The sequence below is a fragment of the Polyodon spathula genome, chromosome 5 (genome assembly GCF_017654505.1).
Source record: "Polyodon spathula isolate WHYD16114869_AA chromosome 5, ASM1765450v1, whole genome shotgun sequence".
NCBI lineage: Eukaryota > Metazoa > Chordata > Actinopteri > Acipenseriformes > Polyodontidae > Polyodon > Polyodon spathula.
Genome location: NC_054538.1, coordinates 8,581,308 through 8,608,224, shown reverse-complemented (window position 1 = coordinate 8,608,224; position 26,917 = coordinate 8,581,308). Strand labels below are relative to the sequence as shown.

The window sequence follows — 26,917 nt, the reverse complement described above, 5'->3', positions numbered from 1 at the left end:
CTGATATCTGTACTGCAGCTAGCTGGGCTACGCCACATACTTTCTCCAGGTTCTACCACCTTAATGTGGTAGATCCTTCCTTGCCTTCAACGGGCACAAGGGTCCTAGAGGCTACACGCTCTTACCGCTAACCATCGGTTGTTACCCGCGGTTGGGCAATTATGAAGTGTCCCTCATATGCTGCTGTTCCTTCTCCATCACAACAGCTGTGGTATACTATCCCACAGTCATACTGGTGGTCATCTTCGAATTGAAAGGGAACATTAGGTTACCTACCGTAACCATTTCCCTGAAAGAGAAGACGACCACCAACCACGAGGTCGCATCGGTCGCCTTCATGGGTTCGATGGAAAAACAGAAATGGCTTCTTCAGGATGACAGTTATTCCCTCGGTGGACGGGACAGAGTGCGTCATCCCAAGAAGGGGCCTGTCGGCAGCCTGATATACAGTGGCTCTCAAAAGTATTCACCCCCCTTGGACTTTTCCACATTTTATTGTGATACAACATGGAATCAAAATGGATTTAAAATTAGGAGTTTTTGCCACTGATCAATACAAAAAAAAGTCCATAATGTCAAAGTGAAAAATAAAATCTAGAAATTGTTCTAAATTAATTACAAATACAAAACAGAAAATAATTGATTGCATAAGTATTCACCCCCTTGAGTCAATATTTGGTAGAGGCACCTTTGGCAGCAATTACAGCCATGAGTCTATTTTGATAAGTCTCTACCAGCTTTGCACATCTGGACACTGCAATTTTTGCCCATTCTTCTTTACAAATTTGCTCAAGCTCCATCAAGTTGGATGGGGACCTTTGGTGAACAGCACAACTCTTTCCACATATTCTCAATTGGATTGAGGTCCGGGCTTTGACTGGGCCACTCCAGGACATTGACCTTTTTGTTTTTAAGCCACTCCAGTGTGGCTTTGGCTGTATGTTTGGGGTCATTGTCCTGCTGGAAGATGAATCTTCTCCCAAGTCCCAGGTCTCTTGCAGACTTCAGCAGGTTTTCCTCCAGAATTTCTCTATACTTTGCTACATCCATTTTCCCCTCTGCCTTCACAAGCTTTCCAGGCCCTGACGCAGAGAAGCATCCCCATAGCATGATGCTGCCACCACCATGCTTCACTGTATGGATGGTGTTCTCAGGATGATATGCGGTGTTAGGCTTGCGCCAAACACACCACTTAGTGTTGAGGCCAAAAGCTCTATTTTGGTCTCATCAGACCATAGAATCTCCTTCCACTTGGTCTCAGAGTTTCCCACATGCCTTCTGGCAAACTCTAGCTGAGATTTGATGTGAGTTTTTTTCAAAATTGGCTTTCTTTTTGCCACTCTCCCATAAAGGCCAGTTTTGTGCACCTGGGCTATTGTTGCCGTATGCACAGTGTCTCCCAGCTCAGCCGTGGAAGACTGTAACTCCTTTAGAGTTGCCATAGGCTTCTTGGTGGCCTCCCTGACTAGTGTCCTTCACACCCGGATACTCAGTTTTTGAGGATGGCCTGTTCTAGACAGATTCACAGTTGTGCCATATTCTCTCCATTTCTTAATGATGGACTTTACTATGCTCCAGGGGATATTCAATGCCTTGGAAATGTTCTTATATCCTACCCCTGATTGGTGCTTTTGAAGAACCTTATTCTGGATTTGCTTTGAATGTTTATGCAATCACTTATTTTCTGTTTTATATTTGTAATTAATTTAGAACAATTTGTAGATTTTATTTTTCACTTTTTTATGTTGATCAGTGGCAAAAACTCCTAATTAAATCCATTTTGATTCCATGTTGTAACACAATAAAATGTGGAAAAGTCCAAGGGGGCGGAACACTTTTGAGAGCCACTGTAGAGAGCTTAGAATACCTACCCAATGGGCAGAGATATCCCTTATCTTCCTTTTCAGGGAACCAGGGTTACGGTAGGTAACCTAACGATTTGATTAGTTGCTTTTCTATTTCTGCAATTTCTGTCATATTTTTTTCGGAATTAAAATTAAATTAAAACAAACGATCAAAGTAAATAACAGGATTCTCCATTTTGCTTTGTTTTTGCAGAGTTGGGGAACATTGTCAGAGCAGAAGGAAGCAAGTTTTCTTCCAGGACAACCTTGTACTTGGCTTGATTCATGCCAAAGCTGCCCGATTCCAGCCTTGCTGAAGCACCCCCAGATCATCACCGATCCTCCACCACATTTCACAGTGGGTGCGAGACACTGTGGCTTGTAGGCCTCTGCAGGTCTCCGTCTAACCATTAGACGACCAGATGTTGGGCAAAGCTGAAAATTGGACTCATCTGGGGGTGCTTCAGCAAGGCTGGAATCGGGCAGATTTGTCTTTGTGAAGGATGCATGAATCAAGCCAAGTACAAGGTTGTCCTGGAAGAAAACTTGCTTCCTTCTGCTCTGACAATGTTCCCCAACTCTGAGGATTGGTTTTTTCCAGCAGGACAATGCTCCATGCCACACAACCAGGTCAATCAAGGTGTGGATGGACGACCACCAGATCAAGACCCTGTCATGGCCAGCCCAATCTCCAGACCTGAACCCCATTGAAAACCTCTGGAATGTGATCAAGAGGAAGATGGATGGTCACAAGCCATCAAACAAAGCCGAGCTGCTCGAATTTTTGCGCCAGGAGTGGCATAAAGTCACCCAACATCAATGTGAAAGACTGGTGGAGAGCATGCCAAGACGCATGAAAGCTGTGCTTGAAAATCAGGGTTATTCCACCAAATACTGATTTCTGAACTCTTCCTAAGTTAAAACATTAGTATTGTGTTGTTTGAAAATGAATCTGAACTTATTTTCTTTGCATTATTCGAGGTCTGACAACACTGCATCTTTTTTGTTATTTTGACCAGTTGTCATTTTCTGCAAATAAATGCTCTAAATAACAATATTTTTATTTGAAATTTGGGAGAAATGTTGTCAGTAGTTTATAGAATAAAACAAAAATACACATACCTATAAATAGTAAAACCAGAGAAACCGATAATTTTGCAGTGGTCTCTTAATTTTTTTCCAGAGCTGTGTGTCCCCAGAGCCAGATACACTATGTGTGGTGTGTGTGTGTGTGTGTGTGTGTGTGTGTGTGTGTGTGTGTGTGTGTGTGTGTGTGTGTGTGTGTGTGTGTGTGTGTGTGTGTGTGTGTGTGTGTGTATATATATAAAAAATCATCTGAATGCCAGGAAGTTTGAGAACAGGCAGTCTAATCAATTTGAATTTAACGAGGGCCCTGTAATCACGGTGTTGATGGTCCGATTATCTCAGCTGTGTGAACTCCTCATACTCACCCGTCACTTTTTTTGTAGAGGTTTCCACTTCTCTCAGTACCGTGCTCTTTGTTTCCCTGAGGCTGGTGTAAACTATAGGCAGCGCTCTGACGAACTTGAGAATCCTTTCAAGCCAAATACAAACAATTCTGAATGGAGGAAGTAGTTATTGTACACAATTGCAATACTAAACTACTAGTGGGTCTGTGTACTTGGCTGCCTTTTACATAGATTTATGCCATGCATTAAATTGTGCTATATGGCAAAGGAAATGAATACGCATTTAAAAAATGTTCTTAGAACATTCATCTGTAAGTCACTGTGCAACTTTCAAGCTTAAACAACTATCTCTCTCTGTCTCTCTCTCTCGTACAGGTGTATTGAAACTCTGCACAGCTCAGTAACACATGTACTTGCAGATGAAGGAAAAAAAAAATCCTTTAGTTTTAAAAGAATTCTGACTGACAAGCTCCCTAGTAAGGGCTCCTTTACAGAATCAGTATCAATTTGCAAATCCTTTATCTTTCTGTGTTTTTTTAGCGATTGCACGGACAGACTGTGTGGATGTTCAGCAAAAGGACAATGTTATGACATAACAAAATAACAATTTACTAAGAATACAAATGCACTTACTCTCCTAGACTTCGTTCACAAAAGGGGTAATGCAGTTAAGAGGAAAAGAAAACATTCTTCAGAAAAAGTAACAAGAAAGCAGTTGAGTTACACATGCAACGTATTACTGTACAAAGTATGTTTCATCGCTGTGTATTTATTTAGTTCAGACATTTCATTCAACACATCTCTTCAATCAATTAGTCATGCATTGTCAAATGAAAAAGAACTTTAAATAAATGCACTTGCAAAATGACATTTTGTTAACACATAGAGGAACATAGTCCAGACAAAAACAAAAGCCTGCACATAACTGTGATAACTGTGAAAAAAAAAAAAATACAGCCTTAACAATATGGAACACTTAATTTGAATTTCAGAAACTGCATCGAATTTTAAATAAAACTATTAAAAAAGTGCCAAAAGCAAAGTTAACATGTGTTTTGGCCAACGTCTTTACTGAAAGCAATAAACAGAGCTTACCTCTTTCTGATCCCCCTGTAGAGCCGATTTTAACACGTCTCTCAGCTGAGTGAGCTGTTTCCTCTCTTCATCCTGTACTTGTTTGATCTGGGAGGCGTATTTGGGATTAAATTAGCATGCGTAATAATAATAATAATAATAATAATAATAATAATAACAATAATAATAACAATAATAATAATACTTTGTGTGAAGAAGAAAAATAGCAACTAGACAGCAGTTTAAACATTTGCCAAGTATTTAAAGGTCTAGCTTTGCCAAAAATATGCATGCCAAATACAGAATATTGAGTACATATTTGTTAATAATAATAATAATAAGTTTTCTCCATACACATAAAAGTTGTACAAATACAATACACAAAAAGGTTATCTAACGGAGTGATTCTGATTGGTTACAAAGATTCACAACGTTAGTTTAAATGTGTTGAATATTGAATCGAACATCCCATCCCTACAACACAAACACTTTAAGCGACTTTTCGACAGCAATCCTGCATGGGCAGCTATCGGCACCACAGTTTGCAAAGCTAACCGCACATCCTTATAGCTGGGACTGCAAAACTTAACTAATATACTAAAATTTCAAATGTGTGTTACAAATGCTGTAATGAGCTTGAAGTCAGATTAAAAAAGGCCACTTATATAAAGGCAAGTTAAAGGGAAAGAAAATAATTCTGATGCATAAATAAATAAAAACAATAAAACAAATCTGTTTACTGTCACAGACACACAACCTTACCGTGTGCAAATCTGTTGCAAGTTTTTCGATTGAAGGTTTAAGACTTTCAACAGCTTTTAATCCATCCTGAAAGAAACTAATATCCAACCGTTATTGTTTCCCCTGTGTAGAGGATGAGCACACACTCTTGAATGAAATAAAGACAACGGAAGAGTATCTTATGAACCTACTTGCACTGGGCATGGAAGTATTTGATGAGATTCTGAAGCAAATCGACTCCCTTCTTCACCTTGATTTCATTGACTTTGAGAAGATACTTTAAAAGCAATTACAAAAATTAATTAAATTCATTGTCAAATGAAGAGTAACTCAATGCTATGAGGAAAATAAAACTGTCTGTGAAATACTTCTTCCCCGCACTGGCTGTCAATAGAATATCTGAGACACCAGCAAACCATCATGGAATACATACAGATCCACCCCCATCAGGGATAGATAACTGCATCAACTACAACACAATGAGGGTAAGTTTGTGTTATTCTAACTTTCTCACTCTAAAACGTATATTGCGGATCGGTTTTAACTACAACACATCTTAAGTTTTCTCTTCAGAACAATTGTGATTATTACTTCATACAGATATTGTATTTGGAATGATTTGGAAAAGCTGGTTAAAAAGACCAATGCAACAGAAGTAACGCACACATTAGCAAGAGTAAACACAACGTTAAGATGTTTCTGCACAGAAAAAAAACAGTTATTGGTTTTTGAAAGCTGGAGCTTAAAAGATTACGTTGGTGTATATACACTGTGCAGAATGCAGCTGGGCTATGCCAATCTGCTGCCAATAGTGGGGGGATAAGAAACAGTGTATATAATGCTGTTGTGCTGGTGTAGAAATCAGGACTTGCCTCGCACATCTGTAACTGAAAGAACCGTCTTTCTTTTTCCATTTCTTCTGCTATCTCTGCCCCGCTGATTTCTGTCCGGATCATCCCGTGCTGTTTTGCAAGCTCTTTTTTCTCTTTCTCTATTTTCGTACTGCAAATAAAAGTACAAACTTTAAAAAAAAAAAAAAGTAAAAGAAATAAAATAAATAAAAGAAACAGAAAAAGCAAAAGCATTCCATGCATCAAAGCATTCTTTCCAGTGCTGCTTTTTTATGTGCGTACAGAAAGTATGTAATTAAAAAAAAAAAAAGTCAATTCTGTATTTGTAAGCTTCAAACACAGGATTTCATACCATCATGCACTGATTTTATAAAGGTTTAATGAACTACTACAATGAGTAGCTATTAAAAAACATACTTGCAATATATGAAACTCTTGCTGTGGTTTTCACGTACAATTATTAAATTGCATTCTACTGCACAGTAGCTCTGAAGTCTCAGAAATTAAAATAAGATCAAGACACGACAGATCACAGCTACATTTATTATAGTTCTCTGTATTATATCTATATATTAATTATATATATATATATATTATATTATATTATATATATATAATTATTCAGTTACATCACTACACAAAGACAAACATGGCATTGAGCTGCACAAAGAAAACCAAATCACTGCAATATCAGTAATACTGCATAATATTAATGCACATCACTTGAACAGTCCTTGACTAAAGCACACTGCGAGAACCGCTGCAGAATAGACAAGAACAGTTCAGGTATACAGACATGAAGTTGAATTCAAACTCTAACAAAAAAACGTGGAATAGTTTCAAACCAGTTAAACGCAGTGGGGGCCAAACTTGTGTTTGCGGTTAAGTATTTCATCCCTTTTTGTCTGTAAATAAAAAGGACCCAGAGAAGAAGAATGCTATTTTGCGAATCAGGCTTCGTGCATGACAGAATGTAAACTATGTGGAACAGTTGACTTAATGATTATGTACAGTGACTATAGTAAGTATTCACCCCCCCCTTAAGTTTCACACCCTCCTTGGACGTTTTCACAGTTTGTGTTACAACCTACACAACCTACTCAACACTTTGAAGAGGCAAGAGAATTTTTATTGTGAAACAACAGTTAATGAAAAATAAAAAAAAAATGAAATGTCTTGGTTAGATAAGTATTCACCCCTGAGTCAATACTTGGTAGAACCACCTTTGGCAACAATTACAGCTGTGAGTATTTTGGGATAAGTCCATACCAGATTTGCACATGTGGATTGTGCAATATTCACCCATTCTTCTTGGCAAAATTGTTCAAGCTCTGTCAAGTTGGATGGGGATCGTTGGTGGACAACAATCTTCAAGTCTTGCCACAGATTCTCAAATCGGATTCAAGTCCAGGCTTTGACTGGGCCACTCTAGGACATTCACTTTCTTGTTTTTAAGCCATTCCAGTGTCACTTTGGCTGTGTGCTTGGGGGTCATTGTCCTGCTGAAAGGCGAATCTCCATCCCTGTCTTAGATCTGTTGCAGACTGAAGCAGGTTTTCCTCAAGGATTTGCCTGTACTTAGTTCCATCCATTTTGCCCTCTACCCTGACAAGTTTCTCAGTCCCTGCCGATGAAAAGCATCCCCATAGCATGATGCTGCCACCACCATGCTTCACAGTAGGGATGGTGTTACCTGGATGATGTGCTGTGTTGGGTTTGCACCAGACATAACGCTTTGCATTTAGGCCAAATAGTTCAATTTTTGTTTCATTGGACCACAGAATCTTTTGCCACATCTTTTCAGTCACCCACATGCCTTTGTGAAAATTCCAAGCGGGATTTTACATGGGATTTTTTCAGAAATGCTTCCTTCTTGCCACTCTTCCATACAGGCTAGATTTGTGGAGTACTTCAGCTATTATTGACACATGAACAGTTTCTCCCATCTCAGCCATGGAATGCTGTAGGTCTTTCAGAGTTGTCAATGGCCTCTTGGTGGCTTCTCTGACCACTGCCCTTCTTACCCGGCTGCTCAGTTTGGGAGGACAGCCTCCTCTAAGCAGATTCTGGGTGTTGCCGTATACCTTCCACTTCTTAATGATCGACTTAACTGTGCTCCAAGGTATATTTTGTACCTTTGAAATCTTTTTATACCCCTCCCCTGATCTGTGTCTTTCCACAACTTTATCCCAGAGTTGTTTTGAAAGCTCCTTGGTCTTCATGGTAGTATCCTTGCTTTGAATGCACTACCCAACTGTGGGACCTTACAGAGACAGGTGTATTTAATCTGAAATCATGTGAACCACTTTTATTGCACACAGATGGACTCCATTTAACTTGTTGTGTGAATTTGAAGGCAACTGGTTGCACCTGAGCTTATTTACGAGTGTCATAGCAAAGGGGGTGAATACTTATCTAATGAAGACTTTTCAGGTTTTTATTTTTAATTGATTTGTTTTTTCACCCACATTGAAATTGATGAGTAGGTTGTGTAAATCAAAAGGAAAAAAACAAAAACAATTTAAATGCATCAAGATTTCAGGTTGTAACACAACAAACTGAAAACATCCAGCGGGGGTGAATACTTCCTATAGGCACTGTAACTATAAAACATACTGTACTGTTCATAAGTGAAAAAATAATCAACTGTACTGTGTGAGTTCACACAGATATATTAACTCTGTTAATTGTTGTGATAAAACTATGCCAACAGCTGTTAATTATTATTATGATTTTTTTTTATTTATTTATTTATTTATTTATTTATTTTACAGTTGTAGCAGTTAGCATGTCAAAAAGATCTTAAATCACGACCAAAATGGTATGTTCAGGCCAAAATGCAAGACATTTTTTTCAATCAAATGCTAGTTTAAAAAAAAAAAAAGTGAAAATTACCCTCTCAGTATAGAATGTCCTTTGCAGCTTGTAAAATATATACAGATTGCTATCAAATAACTTGTCCAACATTACATGCAAAAGTTACAAGAATTTCAAAATGTCACAAAAAAGTTTGTTCAAGCAGTGGAATATAGGAAGGAGGGCTGCCTGAAACAACATGCAGTTTTGAGGTACACTGAAAGTATAAAACCAGCTCTTAAAATGTACCGCTAAGTTATACAAAAATAAAATAATAAAAAACTTAACACTGCTACAAAATAACACCTTAAAAGGCCAATTAACATTAACGAGATATATCCATGTGCTTAACATTAAAATAGTTTCTAAAGAATGGGTGAATAAATGACAGTCCTTTTAATGGCTCTTACACTTTAGTTTCATAGTCTTTCCAGGCCTTGTCGAAAGGCTTCTTCAGATCCTGCAGAGACAAAAACATAAAATAACGAATAAAAAAAACAGAAGCACAGCAGTGAAACTGTGGCAGAACTAAATCCTGCAGTCATTCAAATCTTTAAAACAGGACCCTCACATGCCCTGTTAGACGGGCATCACTTGAACAGTTTATCCATGACTTTAGATCATCTGCTGTTAAGAGCAATCGAAATGACATTCAAAATTTATAACAAACTGAAATATTTCTGCTAGTGCCTTTATCAGTGCATTTTAACTTATATCTATCTATATCAATATCTGACCATTATTAATAAATAAATAAATAAATGGAAATAAGACTCCTACAGTTTGACTCCTACAGTTTTGACCCATTCCTGGTTTTACTGCGAGTTTAATAAGAGACCCAAGCTTGCTATTTGCACACCGTGGCTCATCAAGCTAAAAATAATCCCTGGAATGGGTGATGCTGCCATACAATCAGAGCTTTATTTCCATTACTGAAATAAATGCATACATTACTATTTTTTTTTTTTGGATCAATATTCAATTGATATTAATTTAAATTCATCTTGATGTTAATAATCTATAACAGTTTCCCAGTGGTAGAATGCCATGATAATATCCACATTACGAAAGCTTAAACAACTAAGCGCATCATCCAGCCCCCTGGAGAGGAGTGAATGAGCTTCCATTCTCAATCTAATTGCACCATTCATCACTGCAAACTGAGCTACGCGATGAATGATGACACAATAACAACGATGCTCACTGCTGCCCTTTCAAATACACGTTTACTAAAAAAAAACTTATCTTCGCATTCATCCAGCAGCTGAAATAAGCGAGAGCAACGACAGTGTGCTCTGCATATTCCAAAAAACTAGAACCATAGTCAAGTAATGAAAAAACAATGACAGAGTCAAACTGGTGTGCCTTCACAGAAATGCTCTAATTAGACATGGGACAAGTTACTTTAACATACAATGAATCAAGCATTAGAAGCTCTCTCAAACTGGTAAGTGCTTTACAAACAACCTCCTTGCCAATCAGAAGGACTGTAGACCATCGTGCAGGCTCCATTGCCACAGTCAAACCAGTCACGCCTTTCACCTGACTGTCATACTAATGAACCCAGGAGTCAAGAGCCCAGCCTGAGAAGTCACTTCTTGCACTTCTTGACCAGTAGGGGTCGCAGAGGTGCAATGAGATGACCCAACTGCGCTGATTTTTCTCCCCAGTCAACAGCAATTTACTGCAAAGCTACGTCTTAGTTGGTGCTTATATTGGCGAGAGCGGAGTTCAAATCAGCATGAAGTTCAACATCTACTCTCATGTAATGGAAATCATTACGCATAACACACACACACACACACATACACATATATATATATATATATACACACACACACACACACATATATATATATTATAATATATATATATATATATATATATATATATATAATATACACACACACACACACACACACACACACACACACACACATATATATATATATATATATATGTGTGGGTGTGTGTGTGTGTGTGTGTGTGTGTGTGTGTATATATATATATATATATAATTATAATCCTTAATCGTATCCATAGTTTGATTATCATTTTGCTATGCTCTAAATGGAATTTACTCATAAGCAAACATGTTTACTACAAGTTGAAACTGCTCTTAGTTGAATTTTGCTCTTAAAATTACTTACTGTACTCTCTATTTTGCTCTTATTTGAATTACTCAAATTTTCTACTGATTTTATTGTATTTTATTACTGCTCTTATCGGTAATGTGATATTTTGTATTGTGATATTTTGCAACAACTGGTTAAGGCCGTCTGCTAAAATAATAATAATAATAATAATAATAATAATAATAATAATAATAATAATAATAATAGAGGGATTATTTACTGTGAACCAGAGGATTCAATGAGGCTGGGTGCTGCAAGGTAGAAAATGGAAAACAGCAGTGATAACAGGTTGAATTTCAGTTCACAGTTAAAGAAGAATAATGTTAAACTGTATAAAGGCATGAGAAATTTGAATGGACACGTCCACTTTTGTCAGCCAGACACCTTTGAGAATGAATACTCTCCACAGTGGTCATAACTGCCCAATAGCTGACAGAGGAGACATATTTTCTGTGCCAAATGCCTGCTGTGGAGTGTATTTATTCAACTAGGAACAAAAATAAATAACTCACAGACAGCCAATATCTTGGTTTATTCTGAGAGACTGCAGTGATCCCCTAGTGTTTGTTCTTTTCACTATAAAGTCTCTTTGAGCTCTCTGAAAACTCTTACTTGTATTCTGTTCCATTCAATTTGAAACCACTTAGTCCAGTTTACATTGTTTTTTGGGAAAAGGAACTTGCTGGCTGAGTAGCAGTGCCTCAAGTTGCCCTGGGCTGCTGGGTAATTAGATTCCTCTCAGCACATAAAAAAAAAACAAACCTGTAAAATGCATGGCTGCTAGGCCTTTTCTTCACACATCTCCATTACAGTTAAAATGACCTTTAGGCAAAGTGAATTTTTAAGGTATACTCTGATAAAGTAAAGTGAACAGAAGTTATTGAAGAATCCTGCAAACTAGTTTCAGTGAATTCTATTTAGGTATAAGAACTGCAGTTTTAACACCTTTAACACAAATGTCATTTTTTTCTCCAATCACAATCATAGCCTTTTTTTTTTGTTGTATTCCTCAGCTGTTTTTTCATACTCGTGTTGTGTGAAAATTACTTATTTTCTATTTTTTTAAATTTTCACCAAAGGTTTCATCTTGATAGACCCAGTTTCGTTCTATGACGATTAAAGGGAAACACTTACCCCTTTAACCCCTTTCAGGTCTCCCTTTAGCAGACTATCAAGTGGGAAAGTGATGATATTGTTCATGTTTTGAAACTGAAAGAAAACATGGATAGTGTTACTGAACCACCAACAGTACATGGATACCCACCCTCAGAATCAAGTTACTGTCACTTCTCTAATGGCAACACCAACATTTGAATCACTGAAGGGTCTTTTATTAATCTTAACAGCACCCTTAAACTGCTCTGTTACAGTATCTTCCCACCGTATTTTATGATATTAAAGCGACAATAAATCATCCTGAATGTTTTGCAATTAAAAACTAAAATCTAGGACAGTGAATTTGTCATTGTGGACCCTTACCAAGTTTTTGAAAAGTGCAGTCAACTCCTTTGTAAACACAGAGAACTTGAGGAAAGCTGATCCTAAATCTGGGTCATCTCTGAAGACACAGTTATCTCCAAACTTCTCCAGCGCCTGGGTGTACTGCTCTTCATTCTCCACATGTGCTGCAAAACCACGGAGGACAAAACCATAGTACTGAGGCAATTCAATGGAATAAGGGTGGAGAGTTGCAGAAACAGCAATATGGTACATTGACTCTTAATATACAAAATACTCATATTAAAGATCGTCAGATGTATAAGAGATGGCAGACCCTGGCGTGACTCTTTGTGGTGTATTACAGCACTCAAAAATAATGACAATGCATTTGGTGCACTGTGGGAGAAAAGCGGTGCATTGACATTGTCAGAACCTCCGTGTTGCACCAGGGGGATCAGTTCTAATGCTTTTCAATGCAATTTCAATTTGCTTCCAACTACAGCATCAGATCAGAACTTTGTCCCTGTAAGAGTTTCTTGGAATTCTTGATTCTTAAACTGCAACGCCATTGCTCCTATAATAATACAGGCCGGCAAGGGTATGCACTGTTCCAAAGGAAGCTGGCACAATGTGCTGCTCTGCTCTGTGATGAACTCCTCCTCCTCCTCCTCACTGCTGTAACTGACACCCTGTTTATATACCGTTTCAAAAGAATGCCATTTTCATTTTCTTCAAACCGAATGGGAGACTACCAACAGACAGCTATACAGAGAAAACAAAACCAAAGACTACAATTCATTTATTTCAGAGGTCTTCAATATCAAAAATAATAATAATCATCACATCTAATATACTGTACAAAGCTGCCTTCCCAAAATGCCTCAAAGCCCTTTGCAAAGGGAGACCAACATAACAGAAAACACAGAAGTCAATTGACCTCTATGAATCTCTGTAGATCACATCAAATTATCAAAGGATGCCAGATGGATCAAAGAAACAGTGTTAAACTGTGGCTTATTAACTCCTCCCCTCTAAAATGACTAAATAACTCCATCAGCACAGGACGCATGGTTACTACCGGTACTATGCTAATTAAATTCTGAAACCATCAGATTCATGGAGATCATAAAGAAGACTGTGCAATGTGCCTGGGGATTGAAAAATTGATAACTTGTCCAAATGGAATGCCCTGGACTATAAACTTTTAGGGTTTTTCATTAAATCCAGCAATTACAATATAGTCTGGTAATTATACTACGGTCAGTCGTAATATACTGCTGCCGAGCGCTAATGCTGACATGCACAATAGTGTAAAAGAGAACAGTTAAAAAAAAAAAAAAAAAAAAAACGATGCACTCCCTGCAGAAACACTTGAGGGACACATGGATTAAGACGAGTTGCCACGTTATAGAGCTCAGTTCATTGCTCCTAAATCAATCAGCCTGTACTTCCTCATCGACGTGGCTTTTTTATTTACCTCCAGGGATTTGATGGAACTTGTAATTTATAACTCAGTCACTATGCCAACACCACGGGAATCAATTACATTCCTTTACTATTCCCTTTAACGAACGGCAACGGCAATGCTGTGAATCAAAGACGGTTTATTGTGATCCTGATATAAAATAAAATATCCAAATAAAAACTACTACACAGAGCAAAACTACAGGACCAAACTGCAAAGCTTAAGGAAAGTAAAGATTAAACTAATTTAACTATTGTAGGTAATAATTTTTGGTTTCATATTTTACATATAAAAAAAAAAAACTGCCACGATTTATTTACAGTAGCCTTTTGACTTGGCAGTATCAGACTTCTTTTCAATAAAAAAAAACAAACATTTTGCTTAATGGGGAACTGTACTCAAAATAACAAGTCTCTCTAAATGCTCTGTTTATATAACAAATGCGTCTCGCTGCGCCAATGTTGTATAAAAGTTAAGCGTTCGGCCAGTATTTCAATTTTTTTGTCAGTTTTCTGGGTCAGCTGGAAATGCAGGCTGCTGCCATATTGGATCCTTTCTGGCACTGCTTTTACGTCATATCGTTGACAGTCACCCACCCCAGTGAACGTCAGCAGGGTGAATTACATCAGAATGCAAAACATTCAGGTGCAAAAATAACAAAAGGAAAAACAGTAACAAAAAGTATTTTTGTGTGCCTAGGCCTTTAAACTGACAAAGGGCGGCCATAACCAAACAATGGCTACATATATAGGAACGAGACATCAGCTCAATAGAATACTATGTGTGACTATAGAGCAAGTCAACGACAGGACGGCACACAAAGTGTGATGGAAGGGAGTCCTATACTTTCAGTGCTAATTTGTTTTAATGGTTTTTATATGATACACGGCTCAAGGAGAGGCTGAAAATGCGTCAAAAGCTTTAATTAACATGTTTTCTATTGAAATGGTTAATTTGCATTACAGTTCCCCTTTAAAGTATTTGCCACATGTATCATCTCACTATATATACAAACATACACTATCATTATGGATAATTTACATTAAGTTAATATGCACAGCTGATCCTCTTTCTGATTGAGTGTCTTCTGGACCGCACGTCCATGCAGAGTTTAATCAAATTCAAGCAAGCTGTTCCAAAGAGTCAGCCTTTATTAACTCAACCAATGAGAGCCCAGAGCTCAAGAATAAGCACTGTCTGTGCCCATGACCTGCTGTGGATCCTAAACCCGAAGGATCCTGGCTGAATATCAATGCCAAGTTTCATCAGCTGGGTGAACAGTTCTCAATGTAAGCTTGACATAAGTATGTGGAAAAGACTTTTAGTCGAAACATTGCCACTGAATTTTCGTTTCTTTGGTATTTCTTAATTGCTGGGAATATCCAATACCTTCTTTTCGTCTTTTTTTGTTTTTAAACAAGCATGATTATTCAAATATACAGAAGTGTTGGTGTGCTGTATCAATAGAAAGCACTTCTCTACCAGTATTCAACAGAGCCTAGCACGCACTGACTGCATTAGTTCCATTGTGGTCCATGCTGCGAGACTGTTCCCTACACCAGGCCTGGCTGGGCTGAGGGGCTCCTAACAGAAATCTCATTCGTTATGTTCCCTTCACAGAGCAGCACCTCATTAACTAACTCCAGAGGGAACCATTTAACAGAGACTGAAATGACATGTGGTTCACATTAACATAAACTGAGGGATTGTTTAGTTTTGTTGATATTACACGTTTGTCTGTGATGTTCACCACATTAATTCACGTTAAGGCTCTGAATAGCATTAATTCTGTACTGCCATAAGGTAAGGGATAATTTATTTTTTTTATCTAAAATGTATTATCTTTGAATTAAATACTTCAATTAAAATTACATTAATCTTATTGTGTAAAGGACTATCAGCGATGTTCGTACCACCTTAAATGCTTTCGCATCACCTGTCTCCACATGTTCCACGCAATCCAAATTTACATTAGAAGAGAGTGGGCTTTAGCTTCAATCATCATTGAGGGAGAATCTGGATTTGAAGATAAATAAAGGTGACCTACAGTGTGTGTGTGTGTGTGTGTGTGTGTGTGTGTGTGTGTGTGTGTGTGTATATATATATATATATATATATATATATATATATATATATATATACATACATACATACATATATATATTATATATATATATATATATATATATATATATATATATATATATATATATATATATGCAGGAAGAACACAGACTTGTTTGGTAAACCAAATGGTTGAAGAAACTTCTTAACCCTGGAAATGTGAATACACATGCCAGAAAACATTAGTAACTACAAACCCCTTAGATGTTTTGTGAATTGGCAGCCTTTATTCTTGTTTATTTAATAAACACACAACTGTCACAGTTGTGCCCTACAATATAAAAAAGGAGGGAGGCTAATTGGGGAAACAAGCGAGAAGTTGGTGAAATTGTTGGATCATGTTACTGTAGCACGGCAGCATCACTTAGGAAAGGCTGCCTCTGACACCAAAGCCATTACCCCTCCCACCCCGACAGGACATCACACAACTTTAAACCAGCAGCTCGCTTCACGCCCAGCTGTCACTGGACACTACAGCCACCAAGCAGCTGCACAGAGAACAAAAGTAGCACTGTTCCTAAAAAAATAAACGCTTTCATGGCAGTACTGTTTTTAACTGTAAAACGCAAGTCAGACAACTACTGTTTCTGAAGAAAACAAAGTCTGATAAAATCCAAAGTATTTCCTCCAAATGAAATGCAGTAGTAACCTACAAAATGACACACTGATACAATCATTTTCGACTGGTGGTTTTTATTTTATTTTTTAGAACAGGTATTTTTGTGCGGACTGAAAAATCATATCCTATGAAATAATGTGTTTAATATTAAAATTATAACAGGTTCCTACACACATACCCATATTCTGACACACTCAATAACTTGGATTAGAGGTTCTGCAGGTAGGAGTAAAAAGTCTTCCCAGACCAAATGAAGTAAGCCTTTAGGAAGTGCCTGGCCCATGGAATTAAGTTTGGGTGTCCCTGCACTATACTGTTGACAGATATAAATAAACTTGTAAGGAGTTAGGTGGGGATACCAGAATCCTCCCTTGAGTTGTCTTTGGCACTCCACATTCTTTCTATGTTATTGTGCAATTCTACTAGGCAGGAGTATCAATACTAATCATTGTCATAGCTTTAGCACAATCTGAAGAGCACGCCTGTCCTAACAGGTATACAGTTGAGAAAGGACCACAACCCACCAAGTTGTTTTGCCATTCACTCCTCTCCCTCCTGAATTATTGCTTCCTATCCTGTTTAACACGTGCTGCAGACTAACTGTTTGAAATCCAATCCATTAATATGCCATTATTTGTGTGAGTCTATCCCATGTCATTATTATTTTGTTTTTTAATTTAGTCGTCGCCAATTTTTTACCCCGGTTTTTCTCCCCAATTTTTGTATGCCCAATTATTATCGGTATCCGCGGAAACAGCAGCTGAAGCACGCGTCCTCCAAAACGAGCTCCTGTCAATCCATCACTGTTCGCACTGCGAATCCACAGCGAGGCCACCAGACCTATAGTGCCGGAGGACAACACAGATCTGGTGGCTCCACTGCAGAACCACAGGCGCCCTATCAGCCACAGGGGTCGCTGATGAGCGGTGAACCGTGTATTCACCTGCTGAACTAAGCCCTCCCTAACCCAGCGGCGCTCGGCCAATTGTGCGCCGCCCCCTAGGAACCCCCAGTCATGGTCGGCTGTGACATAGCCTGGATTCGAACCTGCATTCTACGTGGAACGCTTTTACTGGATGTGCCACTTGGGAGCCCCTCCCATGTAATTCTTGTATGATCTCGGTTATCCTGGATCTACACTGCAGGACCAAAGGGTACAAGTACAGAAATGCTAGAAGGTCCCTGCCACTTACCCATGCCAGACGTGTAAATTGCTTTGACGGACTTCTTCATTTTGTACAGGACACCTCTGTCAACATCTAGCGCCTGGAAGAAAGTGAACGAGTACATTGTTAAAGCAAGAGCTACATACCTCCAGTAATAGAGAACACCCATGCTACTGGATTTTCTTTGTAATGAGTGAGATAGGCAGCCTGTTATACCTTAGAATATACAGATGGGTGTTCAATCATTCCGACAAGAAATGTATTTGCCTGTCACAGTGACACTGTGTGTCTTGACCAGTTCACAGAAATGCTGGGAAAACTACGTGCTGTAGAGCAATAAAACATGGCAATAGTCGATGAAAGATACCATAATAGAATGAGGTATGGCTAGCCCTGATGTAACATCATTGTGTATCGATGAATCAAGATTCAGCCTGTACAAAAAAAAAAAAAAAAAAAAAAGTATTGATGATCTTGATGGTTTTACCAGGAGTTTAGTAATGCAGACCTGAGCTTGTTACCTACAGACTATGGCTAATTAAGCTTGTATGAATGGGTGACACTGCTGTGCATTAGGAGTCTTATTTCCATCCCTGTTGTTGGTATAAAAACAGGTTATTCCTATCCATTAAGTTTAATTTTCTGACAAAACTATGTATGTATTTTTTTTGTACACATTCCACAAAGCAGCACGCCAGTATTGTAATATATACCGTATTAGGACCTGCATACTGTGGTACGTATTGTATAGCAACTTAATTTATTGTTATACAGCTATTTGACAAATGCACATTAGATTACTAAAAACTGTGGCTGAACACAGGATTACCCAGGTCTCTCAGAAGCTTCTCAGTGACAGGGTTCAGACCTGAGCTCAGATTCCCTTGACCTTGAGTTCCTGGACCCCATCATATCAGATGAGCTTACTACTGCATCAAAAAACATGTGAATGATTCAAATACATTGCCGTTCACTTAAAGATATTTTAACCAAAACATTACAAGGGTTTTTTATTATTATTATTATTATTATTATTATTTTATATGAGAGTAGAATCTAAAAAAGAAAATTCATCAACACGCACCAGGAAATACACATGGCAAAACCTTTAGAAAACACGATGCATCTTCTGAGAGACAGCTTTAAATCACACAAAAAAAAAAAAAAAAAATGAATAAAAAATTGCATATCTCTTGCTCCCCCCACCTTGGAAGCTTAAGCTCACTGAACAAAACCAGCTCAGCTTGTCTGTGAGTGATGCCTTTATGGCTGATCTACAGTATACTCTGCTGGCAGCTGAAATTATCAGGATGAGCATGCCTTATTTTTCAGTTGTCTTACCAAGAAAGAAACCAAACAAGTGATAGAAAAATTTGAAACTCATTAAAAGGCATTCAAATTGTTTAATTTCTCTACTTTAACTTAAAAAAGGCAACCTTTCTTCCATAACAGCAAAGCACTACAGTACATATTTTAGCATTTTTAAATAACAAATGTGAGCGTAATTTCAAAAAGGGAAGACTTGTTCTCGGAAGGCCTGTGTAACCATGGGCAACAACCCAACACCTCCGTCACGGGCGATGCAGATCTGCTCCTTTTCATTCTCCTTGAAAATGACTACTGCACCAATCAGCAAGGGCAGACCTCTTATCGCCTTGCATTCAAGATTCTCATCCATCTGCACTGCTCCAGAAGCAAACTATTTTATTACTCAGTAGATACCCAGTATTACTCAGTAGAGACGGAGTATTACTCAGTAGAGATGGAGTAATAAAATGACAGGTGGCTGGAAAACAAGTTTCATTAATGCGAGTAAACTGCATTATGTCTTATAGGACTGATGCATTGAATATGGCACATTTTATATAAAGTACATAAAAAAAGTTTACAAAACGAGAGGAGGCCATTCGGCCCATCTTGCTCGTTTGGTTGTTAGTAGCTTATTGATCCCAGAATCTCATCAAGCAGCTTCTTGAAGGATCCCAGGGTGTCAGCTTCAACAACATTACTGGGGAGTTGGTTCTAGACCATCACAATTCCCACTGTAAAAAAGTGCCTCCTATTTTCTGTTCTCAGTGCCCCTTTATCTAATCTCCATTTGTGACCCTTGGTCCTTGTTTCTTTTTTTAGGTCGAAAAAGTCCCTTGGGTCGACATTGTCAATACCTTTTAGAATTTTGAATCCTTGAATCAGATCACCGCATAGTCTTCTTTGTTCAAGACTGAATAGATTCAATTCTTTAAGCCTGTCTGCATATGACATGCCTTTTAAACCCAGAATAATTCTGGTCGCTCTGCTTTGCACTCTTTTTAGAGCAGCAATATCCTATTTGTAGTGAGGTGGCCAGAACTGAACACAATATTCTAGAGGAAGTCTTACTAATGCATTGTAAAGTTTTAACATTACTTCCCTTGACTTAAATTCAACACTTTTCACAATACATCCGAGCATCTTGTTGGTCTTTTTTATAGCTTCTCTACATTGTCTAGATGAAGACATTTCCGAGTCAAGATAAACTCTTACGTTTTTTTCATAGATTCCTTCTTCAATTTCAGTATCTCCCATATGATATTTATAATGCACATTTTTATTGCCTGTGTGCAGTACCTTACACTTTCCTCTATTAAATGTCATTTGCCATGTGTCTGCCCAGCTCTGAACGCTGTCTAGTTAATTTTGAATGACCTTTGCTGCTGCAACGGTGTTTGCCACTCCTCCTATTTTTGTGTCGTCTGCAAATTTAACAAGTTTGCTTATTATACCAGAATCTAAGTCATTAATGTAGATTAGGAATAGCAGAGGACCTAATACTGATCCCTGTGGTACTCCACTGGTTACCTCACTCCATTTTGAGGTTTCTCCTCTAATCAATTCTTTCTGTTTTCTACATGTTAACCACTCCCTAATCCATGTGCATGCACTTTCTTGAATCCATACTGCATATTTTTGAGAATTCATTGTTTATGCAGGACTTTGTCAAAAGCTTTGTGGAAATGAAAATAAACCATGTCATATGCTTTGCAGTTATCCATTATCAATGTTGCATCCTCAAAAAAATCAAGGAGGTTAGTTAGACACAATCTCCCTTTCCTAAAACCATGCTGACTGTGTCCCAGGATACTTTTACCATATAGGTAATTTTCCATTTTGGATCTTATTATAGTTTCCATAAGTTTACATATAATAGAAGTCAGGCTTATTGGTCTGTAGTTACCTGGTTCGGTTTTGTTTCCCTTTTTGTGGATCGGTATTACGTTTGCAATTCTCCAGTCTGTCGGTACAACCCGTGTCAAGAGACTGTTGCATGTTCTTGGTTAGCGGTTTGTAAATAACTTCTTTCATTTCTTTCAGTACTATTGGGAGGATCTCATCCGGCCCAAGGGATTTGTTTATTTTAAGAGCTCCTTGTCCCTTTAACACTTCTGCCTCGGTTATGCTAAAGTTATTTAAAACTGGATAGGAACAGGTCAGCATGTGGGGCATGCTGCCCGTATCCTCCTTTGTAAAAGGATGAGGGGCCCTATTTCTAAATTTTTACCCAGGAGTATTTATTTAAAGGAATGTTTTTTTTTTTTTAAATATGTTTTAGTTAATAAAATACATTTTGATATTTATCACAGTTTAATATCAAACACCACGTCCATCAAAACAGACTTAAAAAAATCTTTAAATAACTGAAAGTTAAAGTTGTGGGAATAGGGTTTTAAAAAAAGAACTTAAAAATAAAAAAAAAAACACCACTTAGAAAAATATCTAAATAAAAACAGATTACTCTATAAAAAGTTTCTATGACCCCACCAACTGCAACTTTCTAAATTATTGATCTTGTAATAAGATATCCCAATAGTTTAGGTTACTTACGCAACTTGGCATGCAATGACTGACTAACACTTGCAAAAGTGTCATTATGGAAACCTCTGTATCAGTGCTCTGTGTGTGCCAAATACAAAAAACAAATACGAAAATAAGCTGCTGTTTATGAAAATTATGCCAATAGATTGCTACAGGGATTCAATGAACATTACTTAATATCTATTTTACTTAAAGAAGCAAACACTATGGGTCTAATTATAGCAATACAAAAACATGCAGATTCTAGACCCATTCAGCATGCACTGTACTGTAGATAATAGCTTGAACAAACACATTTCGAAAAATACAGTTCATCATGCTGCAAGAATATATGCTGTAATGGGGTGTCACAGTACAGAAAGATAATCCTCCATCTCTGACCAACCCTTTCAAGTGTTTCCGTCAGTAGCACTGTGCTTCTGTTCCAACAGAAAAACAACCAAAGTAAAAAGTTCAAAAGAAAGCTCTTTTTATCAGACTCGGGTTTAAAAATAAAAATTCTACCAACATTAAAGCCTGGATAGTCTGATACCTTTAAGCATCAATACAGCGTATTGTTCAGTAAAATGCAGGGGGGGCACAGACAGAGATCCTATACTGTATGTGTCAGCCTTGCTGCTTCTGTTCCCTGCCATTAGCCAGTCCTATTCCCATCGATCTTCTGCTTCAGTTTCAAATTGTACACGATAAATGGTTTGCTCAAATAGACTTGGTAGTAATCTCCTGAATGCATTACTGCTAACAACTTGCTCTTGCAGCGCACAGCTCCCTTAAGAACTTTTAAATCTCTTTAAGAAAGTCCAAACTGATTTTATATTCTAGTGTTTTGTCCAAGGACATTACTGTTATTCAGTGTTCACAATAAGTGCAATCCTAGCCAAGAGCACAGCAAGCACATTAGACTTACGTAATAATACATTCACTTTAAACCAACTGCCTTCCTTACCTTTTCTAAGTGTTAACCATGTCAGTGAAAATGCTGATTAAAGATACTATACTGCAAGGCTTGGCCTTTTGTGCTACCGTTGGTTGGGGAGGGAAATCGTCTGGGCATTGTGACCTTATAGTGATTCTGTGACCCCTACTGGTCCTACTTCATGAAAGAGAGAGCGAGACAGAGCGAACAAGTCCCTCAAGGAAGATCAATACATTTGCTGTTCTTTCGTAAACAAGCAGAGGATCAGAGCCTTGAATCCTTTTAAGTTCCTCATCTCAGTTTAAAAAGTAACAGAGTAAGTTAGGAATTTATGCTGCATTCATAATCTTAATAATTACGCATATTCTACTGGGAAACAGATGAAGTTTTCAGCTGAGAGGTTCATGGAAGTTCAAGCTGGGTATGGGGCTATCTGCGCAGGGGGACATCAGTGCAGCTGCTGGGGAGGCTGGGTTGCTTATCAATCACTGTGCTTGTACTAGCGCTGAATGGATGAGATCCCCTTTCCTTTATATTTAGATCATCTGATTGGGTGTCTTTGGAAAGTCACTGGCCCCTACCTGGGGATCCAATCTTAGCAGGATCAGGCAGGGCATGATGTATAGGGGTGACTGGCAATTAGTTTGTGGTAATGGTTGGATTTGCAGGGGCTGAAAGATAGGAGTTTGGCGTCTTGTCCAAGCAGGGATCCAGTGTATTATTCCCCAGGATTAAGAAAGTGTTGCACTGTCTGAAGGGCCAAACACCCTCAGAAAACACAATAATATATTTCAAGGGTGCTAGACTTACTGTACAGGTGCAGAGCAACATTGACTTTTTACAACTGTGGCTTGAAATGAACTTTTAGAATGTTACTAATTTAAATCCAAGCTCACACTACCCTGTGTATTGTGTGTGCAATCTGTAATATGTAGTCACCAGGTGTGGGTATACAGCCACAATACACTGAGAAACGTATTTATCTGAACAAACAGCTTTAAAAATGAGGTACATAAGTCTGGTTGTGATAATGCACCATAAAAAATAAGTATATTAATATAAAATACAATACCCCCTATCGTGTGTGTGTGTGTGTGTGTGTGTGTGTGTGTGTGTGTGTGTGTGTGTGTGTATATATATATATAGATATATATATATATATATATATATATATATATTAAAAAAGGAAAATGAAGAAAGCCATTTTGAACGAGCAGGAGTGGGGCTAGTGATTTGCCTGCTTGCAAAGCCTTTTTTTGGTCTGTCGCCCTCACAAGGTTTTCTGGGTGGCTGCCTGTAACATCAGCCCTGACCCCGTCCCATTGTTCTCGCTATGGAACAATTTGATGACAGCATGTCTAGCAGCCCCCTCTGGAAACACAAAGGAGCTGTGATCTAACTCACGGAACACGCTTTGCAGGGATTTATAGCAACTGTTTCCTCTGGCCGAGCCATAGACGAAAACATTAAATAAAATATAAAACCTGTGTCAGTATCCATTACTGTATACTTTCAACAATGCAGACCTTGGTAGACTGGAAAACCATGCATGGGTACTCCCATCAATACAATGTATGACTTCAGGATATTCATTTAGTTAAGGGCTTAAGGTTATACTTGTATAATGTACGTCTAAAAGAGCAGGACACAATTGTGTGTGTGCTTTAAACCACTATAGATTTCCTAGTATACATACTCAACATGCACACTGTGGAAGTTACATTTTGAAAACTCTTGTCGCTATAGAAACCCCCCTCCCTACATCAGACACACACAGATTATATTATGGTCAGATTTTTTTTTAAATCAGAGTGTATTTATCGCTATAAAAACAGCAACAAACAACAAAGCATGCAATTGCCCCTTTACAGCTCAGAAACTCCAAAGGATTGCCAATGTGAGGCACATAATGCATTTCAATTGTTTGGTTTGGGAAAATGCAGTGTGGCAAAAGCTACATTTCAGCATTGAAAACACACGTGCTAATCCACCCTCATTCCCAGAGGCTTGCCATTCTCATTTGCTATAATGAAGACTTGTATTAATTAGATTCATTTCAATAAAACAAGGTTTTACATGGTACGGATATAGCTGGAGGGCTGTCTGATTCCTCGTTGGTTTCTTTTACAAGGGATGCATTCTAAAATGCACATTGTTTTTAAACCATGTTAAAGCAGATACAGCATACAGTATATTATTCTGTATGGTGTAACTGTACATCGTCTCCAAGCCTTCAGTCTAGCTGTGGCAGGTGTGCTCCAGTGAAAATAATGTCTGATATAAAGCAGTAGAAGTAGGGTGTATTCTAGGAACACTAACAGGATTATGCTAAATTAGTAGGGAACAGGATTATGTTCAATTAAATACCTAGTTATAAAGCCTCAAGATAATTAAAGTGAATTACTATGAGTCGGATGCATTATGATTGTGTTTCTGCGTTAGACAACTGTATTGGAATTTACGTGTATTTTGTTTTATTTCTATATATTAAATACATGCATCTGTCTTCATTTCAAACAAGTAAAAAAACTGTAAAAAAAAAAAAAAAAAAAAAACAAAAATAAATAGTGAATGTCTGCCTGGTTGTGGAAATTTAGATTTGAAACGCTTCTATTTATCAGACAAAAGGATTGTTCCTCTTCCCGAATACCACCTGACTGTGCTTTGTCTGCTCTGTCAGTGCAAGGGCATCATGCTGGGGAGAGGCAGGCTCACAGCACACAAGAAACAGCACGCCTACAGAGCAGTCCCATGATACAAAACTTCATGAAGAAAACAAGTGTTCACCTGCAAGGCTTGTAATACGGATATGAAAGTGGTGTGATTTTACACACATTGCAGTACTGCAGGGGCCAGTTCATCATATTAATAATACAACTTTTAACACAAACGATCCCAACGAACTTCACCATAAAACGCTCTACAATAACGCCAAGTGAAAATAAAAAACACAATGCAAGCTGTGTTCCGTTGCTTCCTCTTTATACAGTTGTTACCACAGCACAACAACAAAGCATGCAAGTATGATACAGCATGGAGCATTGTGAGAGGTATACAATAGGGTTAACAGAAAAACTGCCATGCACGTTTATTATGGCTTCAGATTTAGATGTTCTTTTACATTCTGCGCACAAACAAAAGTCATTTACTGTTAAATATTTGACACAGCGGCAGACATGTGCTGCATATACTGTGCCTAATTTAGACCACCATTATTTAAAAAAAAAAAACCCCTCCCCATTTCCCAAGATAGATCAAAATAATATTTTTTGTTGGATTCTGCCCAACATCTGTGCGGGAGTGCGAGGCACAGGGAGGTCAGGTTTACTCCATTGACTGAATCAGGAAAGCATCCAGCTAAGCAGTTAGGCTATCATCCAAGGGCTGTTACAAGTTGAGCTGCAAAAGTTTGAACGTGTAAACAGGAAAAGAAAGAAAACATGATGTATAATGTATGTATTGTAGAGAACTGTAAGTGATTGCAACATGTGACATTTTAAATATAAAAAGTTAAAACGACAACAGTATACTTTCCAGAGCTTGTACACGGTGGGTTAACACACAAGTTTCAAGCAGTTCCTGCACTTTAGTGTAATATAGATGCACAACGAACAAAAGAAATAGAGATAGGACTATACAAGTCAGTACTATTGCCGACACAGATGAAAATTGAAAATTAAAGTGCAGAAAGGTTGGCTATGTTGTGTATTCTATTCTAAAGCAGACATTTCAGAGAAAAGCATTGGAGACAGAAGAGAATGCATGGCATTAATCAGGGCTGATTGGGAGCGCAAACCTACAAGCAGCACCTAAGCAAGGATAAGATGAAAACAATAAGTCTTTCTTATTGGGAGACGGACTTGATAGCTGCCGATGACTTTGGTTTCACAGACGGTTCCCTCTCCCTCAAGACCCCTGTCAATTACCTCAAGAAAAGCAAAGCGACTGTCTGTCTTTCCTCGGGAGCCTGTGTGCTGCAAAGGAAATATAAATTCATGAATAATTCAGAAATAGTACTGCAAAGCTTTCACAACACTATTCCACTCCAGACCTGCAAAGACAATACCAGTCTCTAGCACAGTCGTAGCTTGGTTTTTGATTCACTACTACAGCTCTGCAACATCACTTTCATTTGAATAAACCTCTTCACTGCATCACACTGAAAAAAAAGTTTTACTGTGTGCACTTTCATAAATTTCACGTTCTCTTACTTAAACACAGAACAGCCTTCATTGACTTAATACTGAAACTTCTAATTTCCCCATGTAAAACAGACAAGAAAGCTGCAGCACTAATCACGTCAAGATTAAACTTGTGTTCACTGACCTTTCACCCTTGGGGTTGACACTTTAATTCCACCAGATTCGTCATCCTTAAACAAGCATCTCATTAAGGACGTGCTCC

The 26,917-nt window shown here is 38.0% G+C and overlaps 1 protein-coding gene across 2 annotated transcripts in view; it reads right to left on the bottom strand.

The window, feature by feature from the left end:
* Positions 1-3,291: 3,291 nt before the first annotated feature.
* The window catches only part of LOC121315510 (arf-GAP with SH3 domain, ANK repeat and PH domain-containing protein 2-like), a 34,951-nt gene continuing 11,325 nt past the window's right edge, over positions 3,292-26,917 (bottom strand). Inside the window, exons 2-11 of one of the 2 annotated variants that reach the window (XM_041249657.1) lie at positions 26,440-26,487; positions 17,773-17,845; positions 12,411-12,556; positions 12,066-12,140; positions 9,207-9,256; positions 5,962-6,091; positions 5,281-5,366; positions 5,111-5,186; positions 4,370-4,456; positions 3,292-3,399 (exon numbers count right to left, since the gene is read on the bottom strand). In XM_041249657.1, the coding sequence (XP_041105591.1) occupies positions 3,292-3,399; positions 4,370-4,456; positions 5,111-5,186; positions 5,281-5,366; positions 5,962-6,091; positions 9,207-9,256; positions 12,066-12,140; positions 12,411-12,556; positions 17,773-17,845; positions 26,440-26,487 (879 nt within the window). The remainder of the gene's footprint in view (positions 3,400-4,369; positions 4,457-5,110; positions 5,187-5,280; positions 5,367-5,961; positions 6,092-9,206; positions 9,257-12,065; positions 12,141-12,410; positions 12,557-17,772; positions 17,846-26,439; positions 26,488-26,917) is intronic. The other variant, XM_041249658.1, reaches the window with a different exon arrangement.